A 12208-nucleotide genomic window follows, 5' to 3' on the forward strand; every position below is an offset into this window, starting at 1 on the left:
CAGTTGGGGTCAAATGAACAGCACAGGTGACACGACAGGTATGACTTTAAATCAGCCGGGGTCAAATGAACAGCACAGGTGACCCGACAGGTATGACTTTAAATCAGTCATAGTCAAATGAACAGCACAGGTGACACGACAGGTATGACTTTAAATCAGTCATAGTCAAATGAACAGCACAGGTGACACGACAGGTATGACTTTAAATCAGCCGGGGTCAAATGAACAGCACAGGTGACACGACAGGTATGACTTTAAATCATTCATAGTCAAATGAACAGCACAGGTGACACGACAGGTATGACTTTAAATCAGCCGGGGTCAAATGAACAGCACAGGTGACACGACAGGTATGACTTTAAATCAGTCGGGGTCAAATGAATAGCACAGGTGACACGACAGGTATGACTTTAAATCAGTCGGGGTCAAATGAACAGCACAGGTGACACGACAGGTATGACTTTAAATCAGTCGGGGTCAAATGAATAGCACAGGTGACACGACAGGTATGACTTTAAATCAGTCGGGGTCAAATGAACAGCACAGGTGTCACGACAGGTATGACTTTAAATCAGTCGGGGTCAAATGAACAGCACAGGTGACACGACAGGTATGACTTTAAATCAGCCGGGGTCAAATGAACAGCACAGGTGACACGACAGGTATGACTTTAAATCAGTCATAGTCAAATGAATAGCACAGGTGACACGACAGGTATGACTTTAAATCAGTCGGGGTCAAATGAACAGCACAGGTGACACGACAGGTATGACTTTAAATCAGTTGGGGTCAAATGAATAGCACAGGTGACACGACAGGTATGACTTTAAATTAGTTGGGGTCAAATGAATAGCACAGGTGACACGACAGGTATGACTTTAAATCAGTCGGGGTCAAATGAACAGCACAGGTGTCACGACAGGTATGACTTTAAATCAGTCGGGGTCAAATGAACAGCACAGGTGACACGACAGGTATGACTTTAAATCAGTCGGGGTCAAATGAACAGCACAGGTGTCACGACAGGTATGACTTTAAATCAGTCGGGGTCAAATGAATAGCACAGGTGACACGACAGGTATGACTTTAAATCAGTTGGGGTCAAATGAATAGCACAGGTGACACGACAGGTATGACTTTAAATCAGTTGGGGTCAAATGAACAGCACAGGTGTCACGACAGGTATGACTTTAAATCAGTCGGGGTCAAATGAACAGCACAGGTGACACGACAGGTATGACTTTAAAATCAGTCATAGTCAAATGAATAGCACAGGTGACACGACAGGTATGACTTTAAATCAGTCGGGGTCAAATGAACAGCACAGGTGACACGACAGGTATGACTTTAAATCAGTCGGGGTCAAATGAATAGCACAGGTGACACGACAGGTATGACTTTAAATCAGTCGGGGTCAAATGAACTGCACAGGTGACCCGACAGGTATGACTTTAAATCAGTCGGGGTCAAATGAACTGCACAGGTGACACGACAGGTATGACTTTAAATCTGTTGGGGTCAAATGAATAGCACAGGTGACACGACAGGTATGACTTTAAATCAGTCGGGGTCAAATGAACAGCACAGGTGTCACGACAGGTATGACTTTAAATCAGTCGGGGTCAAATGAACAGCACAGGTGACACGACAGGTATGACTTTAAATCAGCCGGGGTCAAATGAATAGCACAGGTGACACGACAGGTATGACTTTAAATCAGTTGGGGTCAAATGAACAGCACAGGTGTCACGACAGGTATGACTTTAAATCAGTCGGGGTCAAATGAACAGCACAGGTGACACGACAGGTATGACTTTAAATCAGTCGGGGTCAAATGAACAGCACAGGTGACACGACAGGTATGACTTTAAAATCAGTCATAGTCAAATGAATAGCACAGGTGACACGACAGGTATGACTTTAAATCAGTCGGGGTCAAATGAACAGCACAGGTGACCCGACAGGTATGACTTTAAATCAGTCGGGGTCAAATGAATAGCACAGGTGACACGACAGGTATGACTTTAAATCAGTTGGGGTCAAATGAATAGCACAGGTGACACGACAGGTATGACTTTAAATCAGTCGGGGTCAAATGAACAGCACAGGTGTCACGACAGGTATGACTTTAAATCAGTCGGGGTCAAATGAACAGCACAGGTGACACGACAGGTATGACTTTAAATCAGCCGGGGTCAAATGAATAGCACAGGTGACACGACAGGTATGACTTTAAATCAGTTGGGGTCAAATGAACAGCACAGGTGACCCGACAGGTATGACTTTAAATCAGCCGGGGTCAAATAAACAGCACAGGTGACCCGACAGGTATGACTTTAAATCAGTCGGGGTCAAATGAACAGCACAGGTGACACGACAGGTATGACTTTAAATCTGTTGGGGTCAAATGAACTGCACAGGTGACACGACAGGTATGACTTTAAATCTGTTGGGGTCAAATGAACAGCACAGGTGACCCGACAGGTATGACTTTAAATCAGTTGGGGTCAAATGAACAGCACAGGTGACCCGACAGGTATGACTTTAAATCAGTTGGGGTCAAATGAACAGCACAGGTGACCCGACAGGTATGACTTTAAATCAGTTGGGGTCAAATGAACAGCACAGGTGACCCGACAGGTATGTGTCAGATGGAAATGTGTTCCCCTTTTCACCCTTTCATCCCTCGCTCTCTCTTTTGCTTTCTCACTCTCTCTCTCCATCTATCGCTCTCCTGCACTCTCCCCATCCCTCTCTCCATCTCTCCCCATCCCTCTCTCCCTCTCTCTCCATCTCTCTCCATCCCCCTCTCCCTCTCTCCCCATCCCTCTCTCCATCTCTCCCCATCCCTCTCTCCATCTCTCTCCATCCCTCTCTCCATCTCTCTCCATCCCCCTCTCCCTCCATCCCTCTCTCCATCTCTCTCCATCCCCCTCTCCCTCTCTCTGTCACGCACATTGTAAATGTATCAAAGTAAAATTCCACATCTGGCAACGCAGAACTCATTTCCAGATCTGTCAGAGGTAGGCGGATGATGGAACCTGCTGTAAAAAGAAACACATTTATAACCCTCGTTGGAAAAATAAACTTCAATTAATAAAACTGGCTCCCTCACAAACTGCTTGCAATTTAATGACTGGAGTACCAGCACCACTTATAGAATACAGTGTCATCAATTACTATTTTTTATTTTCTTTCTCCTTTATTTAACCAGGTAGGCTAGTTGAGAACAAGTTCTCATTTACAACTGCGACCTGGACAAGATAAAGCATAGCAATTCGACACATACAACAACACAGAGTTACACATGGGATAAACAAACGTACAGTCAATAACACAATAGAAAAGTCTATATACAGCGTGTGCAAATGTAGTAAGATTAGGAAGGTAAGGCAATAAATAGGCCGTGGTGGCGAAATAATGACAATTTAGCAATAAACACTGGAGTGATAGATGTGCAGAAGATGAATGTGCAAGTAGATATACTGGGGTGCAAAGGAGAAAAAAAAATGGGGATGAGGTAGTTGGATGGGCTATTTACAGAGGGGCTATGTACAGGTGCAACGATCTGTAAGCTGCTTTGACAGCTGATGCTTAAAGTTAGTGAGGGAGATATGAGTCTCCAGCTTCAGTTATTTTTGCAATTTGTTCCAGTCATTGGCAGCAGAGAACTGGAAGGAAAGAAGGAATTGAAATATACCTGCTGGAGCGCGTGCTACGTGTGGGTGCTGCTATGGTGACCAGTGAGCTGAGATACCTAGCAAAGACTTATAGATGACCTGGAGCCAGTGGGTTTGGCGATGAATATGAAGCGAGGGCCAGCCAACGAGAGCATACAGGTCGCAGTGGTGGGTAGTATAAGGGGCTTTGGTGACAAAACAGATGACACTGTGATAGACTGCATCCAATTTGCTGAGTAGAGTGTGGGAGGCTATTTTGTAAATGACATCGCCGAAGTCTAGGATCGGTAGGATAGTCAGTTTTACGAGGGTAAGTTTGGCAGCATGAGTGAAGGATGCTTTGTTGTGATATAGGAAGCCGATTCTAGATTTAATTTTGGATTGGAGATGCTTAATGTGAGTTTGGAAGGAGAGTTTACAGTCTAACCAGACACAACCCATGGAACTGTAAAATGAAAGTGAGTGCAAACACATTTTTCATTACATCTCAAGTGCTAGATGTAGATTTCACAGTGTAGTGATAAGGGTCTGACTAACTGACAGTCCAACCTGTAACTCGTCTAGACAATAACAGCACCTCCGTTAACATAAGAAAGACTGCTGGCACAAACACAGTCGTAGACATCATTAAACACCCCCCTCTATAGAAAGTTGTGATGGATTGGCCCATTCACCTCACAGGACAGCCTTTATAGTTTCAGATAAAACAGACTCCCTAAACCTCCTCCACTTTTTATCCTCTCCTTTGCTCCCCTCTCTCTCTCTGTGTGTGTGTGTGTGTGTGTGTGTGTGTGTGTGTGTGTGTGTGTGTGTGTGTGTGTGTGTGTGTGTGTGTGTGTGTGTGTGTGTGTGTGTGTGTGTGTGTGTGTGTGTGTATGTGTGTCAGGGTTTCCTTTAGGAAAATGTGTCTCCGGACATTTGACCGGCAGCATTTTAATTTATTAGACATTTGAGAAATTGACCGGACCCATAGGCATTGGGTGTGTAACCTGATTAGGGCGTCCACCCACGGTGCTCAGAATGGCAGAAATCTCATTTAGATGATGGTAATTCATACAGAACATGCAAGTCGAGGATGCAACGATGTGCGGTCCTTCATACTGAATTCTGATGTGCACTTTGAAGATGTTAGAATAACTGTCCACATTTACTTTTCCTCAGCCAACAAGACGAGTAACGAACAGCAACATCACTGGCCTATACCAATCTACTATCCCCCATAGTAGAAAAGTTGACCTATTCTATTGGTCAGCTTGTCGAGAAAGAAATAGCCTATTCCAAACAGACTCTGGGACAGTTGTGGGACAATAGATCCCAAATTCTTAAAACCAGTAGACCAAGGTTACATATTTTTTCTTTCTCCAAAGCAATGAGTCTGATTGAACAGATCAGAACATTTACCTTAAAATGTTGATAAACTATTTTTTCTTCACATTATAAACGCAGCAATAAGCACAACGCGCAAATGTTCGTTCCATAATGCAATTATTGGGAAAACACCATTGCCAAAGTGTGAGCGGTTTCATGTGACAGAGATGAAAATATCCGTTACAAATATAGAAAGAGGGGAGATCTAATTAAGCAATAAGGCACAAGTGGGTGTGGTATATGGTCAATATACCACAGCTAAGAGCTAAGAGCTGTTCTTATACATGATGAGAAGCAGGTACGGGGAGTTGAACACTTAATGCGGAACAGACAGGTAACAGGACAGGAACAGCGTCAGCACACGGGTAACCAAGGACATATGACAACCAAGGACATATGACTCCCGTGTGGCTCAGTTGGTAGAGCATGGAGTTTGCAACGCCAGGGTTGTGAGTTTGATTCCCACAGGGGGACCAGTACGGAATAATATATATTTTTTAAAGTATGAAATGTATGCATTCACTACTGTAAGTCGCTCTGGATAAGAGCGTCTGCTAAATGACTAAAACGTAAATGTAATGCAGTAAACAGAGCGGGGAACCAGACAGATATAGGGAAGGTAATTACATTTTAATCATTTAGCAGACACTCTTATCCAGAGCGACTTACAGTAGTGAATGCATACATTTCATACGTTTAATTTTTTTTTTATCCTACTGGCCCCCCGTGGGAATCGAACACACAACCCTGGCATTGCAAACACCATGCTCTACCAACTGAGCCACAACAGAGGTAACAGCTGTAACAATAACAGAGGTGATTGAGTCCAGGTGAGTCCAATAAATTGCTGATGCACGTGACAGGGGGAAGGCAGGTGTGCGTAATGATGATGGCAGGAGTGCGCAATGCTGGGGAGCCTGGCGCCCTCGAGCGCCAGGGGGTAAGAGCGCGAGCAGGCGTGACAAACGCAGAGTGCCTGGATACAACCTTTAGCCGTGGTATATTGACCATATACCACAAACCCCCGAGGTGCCATATTGCTATTATAAACTGGTTACCAGGGTAATTAGAGCAGTACAAAGAAATTTTGAAAGTTTTGTCATACTCGTGGTATACGGTCTGATATACCACGGCTGTCAGTATTCAGGGCTCGAACCACACAGTTTATAATACGCAACAACTAGCATGGGTTGCTAATATGACGAGGATTGTGCCTCTGGTTACTGGACAATAAAAGAAAGTTGCTATAAAATAATTGCGTCCACGGATATGGTCTGATTTTGGCTAGGCTACTTTGAAGAAAGGTAAGACATGCCTCATAATATGCAGTAAAACGTTAATTTGCTGTTTGAGATGCTGTCTGGCCCTTGCACTGTCTGGACACTTTTCTGCTCAAAGGCTCTGTATCTGTATGCTGTACGCTTGTGATAAATAATATGCATAACAAATATACTGTACACACGCGCCAATTTAATTCCACAAAATTATGCAAATTAACCCATAGACCGATAAGCATGACCAGTCAAATGTATTTACATCGACTGGTATTTCCATCAATTAATAGGCAAAAAAAGCATTCTTTTGCAATGGGATTTTTTCTTCTTCTGCCGGCGCCATTTTTATTTATCTGCTTTTAACTTATTTTATCAGCCAAAAGCCGGCTATTACCAATGCATGCGTATGTGTGTGTGTGTGCGCGGTGCAGCCAAAAGCAGCAGAAAGCTTAATGAGGTGTGAAAGTCTCTGGATTATTAAGAATGAACAGGACTGGGTTAATAAATCACCCTAGAGCACAGACAGGACCGTGTGTGTGTGTGTGTGTGTGTGTCAGTCTGTTCTCGCATGCCAACCAAACCCCTAAGAGCCTGCTATCAATCATAGAGTACCCCTCCAACATACAGACACAAACACATGCACACACACACACGTTACTATGCTCTCCCCTCATTCTATCCTAAAAACAGAAAGAAACAAAGAATAATTTGCAATTAAGCCTGCCATTATTCACCAGCAGGGCTTTAATAGTAGTCAGAGTGATGGAAGATGTATTAGACAAATAGAATCCCTATATGATTGAAAAAACAAAAGGGCAATTTTGCATTCCTCTCCGGGTTCTATGTACAGCCAGCAGAATGGGAAACTGAGTGGGTTTTCACTGACTTTGCTGAGTAACTGGTCCTGTCATAATGCTGAGGGACAACAGTTTTCACACGGCACAGTGGTTTTATCTAAACCGTCAACTAGAATACACAGGATTTCCTTTTTAGCTTTTAGTCTGGTTTTCAGGAGAACTTAGATTCCATGGCCACAAACATTTAGAGAAAATATGTGCAAGAGCCATATCAGAAGCATTATGGATATTAAGAACATCCGTATAACTTATTCTGGTAAACATATCATTTTTACACATCACTATCGACATTGTATAATAGGGCTGCACAATTAAATGTAATTCACATTGAAATCTTATTATTTACATGTGCAATATCCATATGGAAAAGATCTACACTGAGTGTACAAATATTTAGGAACACCTTCCTAATATTGAGTTGCACCCCATTTTGCCCTCAGAACAGCCTCAATTCGTCGGGACATGAACTCTACAAGGTGTCGAAAGCATTCCACAGGGATACTGGGCCATGTTGACTCCAATGCTTCCCACAGTTGTGTCAAGTTGGCTGGATGTCCTTTGAGTGGTGGACCAGACTTTTTCTATTGTGCTATTGACTGTACGTTTGTTTATTCCATGTGTAACTCTGTGTTGTTGTTTGTGTCGCACTGCTTTGCTTTATCTTGTCCAGGTCGCAGTTGTAAATGAGAACTTGTTCTCAACTAGCCTACCTGGTTAAATAAAGGTGAAATACACACAGGAAACTGTTAAGCGTGAAAAACCCAGCAGCGTCGCAGTTCTTGACACACTCAAACTGTTGCGTCTGGCACCTACTACCATACCCTGTTCAAAAGCACATAAATATTTTGTCTTGCCTGTTCAACCTCTGAATGGCACACACACAATCCATATCTCAATTGTCTCAAGGCTTAAAAATCCTTCTTTAACCTGTTTCCTCCCCTTAATCTACACTGTTTGAAGTGACAAGTGTTATCAATAAGGGATTATAGCTTCACCTGGATTCACCTGGTCAGTCTATGTCATGAAAAGAGCAGGTGTTCCTAATGTTTTGTACACTCAGTATATATAGCGTGCAATATTTTGAAATGCCACTGAGTGAAATGTCAATTTTTATAGTTTACTCTGTTTGTCGTCTCTCTCCCTCTCTACTCTTGCAGCTGCTCAAATGCAGTCAACGGATTGTTTCAAAGAAGAACGATGCTGCTTTCCACTTTGCTTTTAAATCATTCTATTTCTATTCCTACAGTTCACCCAAGTGTTTTGAATATCACAAATCAATTCGCAATATTTGGTAAAAACAAAACGCTATTCGATTTTTGGCCCATATCGTCCAGCCCTATCGTATAATTATTTTCAACTACTGTATATCATGATTCCATGGCTGGGCTACAACTGGATATGAAACATCATTAAAACAGATCTGTTCTGGCCTGCTGGTCAAGTTGACCAGAGCTGGCTAACCTCTGTAAAGTTTTACTGTGACTTTTACAAGCCTGCTTGTTCCTTTAAACTGATCAGTTCATCTGCTGTAGAGCGATCACAGGGAGATATTTTATAGGTTTAACTCTTCAGTATAACGACATGGCCAGAACAGCAGTATTGTGTGTGTGTGGGGGTGTGTGTGTGTGTGTGTGTGTGTGTGTGTGTGTGTGTGTGTGTGTGTGTGTGTGTGTGTGCGTACGGGCGTGCATGCACCAGGCCAGAGTGAGTTAACAGGCGGAGAGTGCAGTGAGGTGGAGACCGACTCTGATTGTGGACCAGAGGTCAAAGTAATTATTTCACCGTTTTTCGAGTAATTACCTTTAAGAGGCTGAGAATGTGTGAGTGTGTGAGAATATCTGTGTTAAGGAGCCTCAGGAGGGAGGGTGAGATTCAAGCCAATAGAATTCAATAAAAATGGATTATCTTGTAAAGGTGTAGCAGGTTTCATAGAATTGTTCAGTGTATAACCAACAACACATTCTGTCCAAGGTTTTCTTCTGGGCAGGATTCTTTAGGCTCCATCTGGCCAGGCATAACATACTTCATACATACATAAATATCACGCCAATATTTAATGAGTGATACGTTTGTTTTTCTCTCATTCTTATTGTATAGTAAGATATGGTCTGTACGTACTCCTGGTGACCACTCCTTCCAGCCTGATGATGTTTGGATGGTCAAACTGTCCCATGATTGACGCCTCGGACAGGAAGTCCCGCCTCTGTTTGTCGGTGTATCCTGCCTTCAGCGTCTTGATTGCCACACAGATCTCCTTCTTACTGGGCAGACGCAGACGACCACTGCACACCTCCCCAAACTCACCTAAACACACACACAGAGCGTTAATAACACACACATGCACTGACACCAAGGACCTGAGGCACTGATACCAAGGACCTGAGGCACTGACACCAAGGACCTGAGGCACTGACACCAAGGACCTGAGGCACTGACACCAAGGACCTGAGGCACTGACACCAAGGACCTGAGGCACTGACACCAAGGACCTGAGGCACTGACACAAAGGACCTGAGGCACTGACACAAAGGACCTGAGGCACTGACACCAAGGACCTGAGGCACTGACAACAAGGACCTGAGGCACTGACACCAAGGACCTGAGGCACTGACACCAAGGACCTGAGGCACTGACACCACCAAGGACCTGAGGCACTGACACCAAACCAAGGACCTGAGGCACTGACACCAAGGACCTGAAGCACTGACACCAAGGACCTGAGGCACTGACACCAAGGACCTGAGGCACTGACACCAAGGACCTGAGGCACTGACACCAAGGACCTGAGGTACTGACACCAAGGACCTGAGGTACTGACACCAAGGACCTGAGGCACTGACACCAAGGACCTGAGGCACTGACACCAAGGACCTGATGCACTGACACCAAGGACCTGAGGCACTGACACCAAGGACCTGAGGCACTGACACCAAGGACCTGAAGCACTGACACCAAGGACCTGAGGCACTGACACCAAGGACCTGAGGCACTGACACCAAGGACCTGAGGCACTGACACCAAGGACCTGAGGCACTGACACCAAGGACCTGATGCACTGACACCAAGGACCTGAGGCACTGACACCAAGGACCTGAGGCACTGACACCAAGGACCTGAGGCACTGACACCAAGGACCTGATGCACTGACACCAAGGACCTGAGGCACTGACACCAAGGACCTGAGGTACTGACACCAAGGACCTGAGGCACTGACACCAAGGACCTGATGCACTGACACCAAGGACCTGAGGCACTGACACCAAGGACCTGATGTACTGACACCAAGGACCTGAGGTACTGACACCAAGGACCTGAGGCACTGACACCAAGGACCTGATGCACTGACACCAAGGACCTGAGGTACTGACACCAAGGACCTGAGGCTACAATCTATTATTAGTGACTTTTCATCAGAATAACTGTTATCATTTATTTCAGTTGGATCAGACCAGTAAGAGAGTCTTGCTTAATGTCATAACCACACACATTAGGCCATTATAAGCATGTGCAGTCTTATGTCTTTCTTGGAATCCATTTCCCTCACTGAGATAACAATGACTAATTGAAGCTTGACTACACTGACCACAGTCTATAAATGATCCTTCTACTTTCCATATCATATAAAGCACTATGACACTCATCAGAGCTGACCAATTATCATTCCAGCATAGTGAGGATATGTACAGTATCATTCCAACATAGTGAGGACATATAGAGTATCATTCCAGCATAGTTAGGACATGAACAGCATCATTCCAGCATAGTTAGGACATGAACAGCATCATTCCAGCATAGTGAAGACATATGCAGCATCATTTCAGCATAGTGAGGACATACACAGCATCATTCCAGCATAGTGAGGACATATACAGCATCATTTCAGCATAGTGAGGACATATGCAGCATCATTTCAGCATAGTGAGGACATATGCAGCATCATTCCAGCATAGTGAGGACATATACAGCATCATTCCAGCAAAGTGAGGACATATGCAGTATGTACTATCCCTCTGAGGTTTGCAGCCTCTCTGGTGGTGTCACGCCCTGATCTGTTTCACCTGTTCCTGTGATTGTCTCCACCCCCTCCAGGTGTGGCTTATTTTCCCCAGTGTATTTATCCCTGTGTTTCCTGTCTGTCTGTGCCAGTTCGTCTTGTATGTTTCCAAGTCAACCAGTGTGTTCCCGTTCTCCTGCTTTTTGCATTCTCCTTTTTCTAGTCCTCCCGGTTTTGACCCTTGCCTGTTTCTGGACTTTGTACCCGCCTGCCTGACCATTCTGACTGCCTTGACCACGAGCCTGTCTGCCGCTCTGTACCTCCTGGACTCTGATCTGGTTTTGACCTTTTTGTCTGTCGACGACCATTCTCTTGCCTACTCCTTTGGATTAATAAACGTTGTAAGACTCCAACCATCTGCCTCCTGTGTCTGCATTTCAGTCTCGCCTTGTGCCTTGATAGGTGGATAGTATCTCTGGTGGATAGGATCACAGAACACAAAAGCTCTATTAGACACAAGGACGAGAACTACCCTCTAGCAGCCCACTTTATCCAGCACCAACACACAGTCAATGAACTGAAAAGTTCTGGGCAATAGAGAATGCAAAAAAGAGGCTAAATGGTCCACCTCCTAGATACTGTTTATCCCCATGGACGTAATAAACAACTACAACTAAACTAGTATACTTAGCCCTTCCTAGATTGACTAGTATATAGCCTCTTATGTACTTTACTTGTTCTTCTGAATTATAGTATATTCACTATATTGTGCTTCTTTTTTATGGAACGTGCATATACTGTCCTTTACTCACCAGTACATATACTGTCCTTTTCGCACCAGTGCATATACTGTCCTTTACTCACCAGTGCATATACTGTCCTTTACGCACCAGTGCATATACTGTCCTTTACGCACCAGTGCATATACTGTCCTTTACGCACCAGTGCATATACTGTCCTTTACTCACCGGTGCATATACTGTCAATTACGCACCAGTGCATATACTGTCCTTTACGCACCGGTGCATATACTGT

The 12208-nt window shown here is 44.3% G+C and overlaps 1 protein-coding gene across 2 annotated transcripts in view; it reads right to left on the minus strand.

Moving 5' to 3' along the window:
- The window catches only part of LOC115155740 (ephrin type-A receptor 3), a 160023-nt gene that overhangs the window by 27627 nt on the left and 120188 nt on the right, over window positions 1-12208 (minus strand). For both annotated transcript variants that reach the window (XM_029702651.1, XM_029702654.1), the window contains exon 11: window positions 9298-9483. In XM_029702651.1, coding sequence (XP_029558511.1) covers window positions 9298-9483 — 186 coding nt within the window. The remainder of the gene's footprint in view (window positions 1-9297; window positions 9484-12208) is intronic.

Source organism: Salmo trutta, chromosome 20 (genome assembly GCF_901001165.1).
Source record: "Salmo trutta chromosome 20, fSalTru1.1, whole genome shotgun sequence".
Lineage (NCBI taxonomy): Eukaryota > Metazoa > Chordata > Actinopteri > Salmoniformes > Salmonidae > Salmo > Salmo trutta.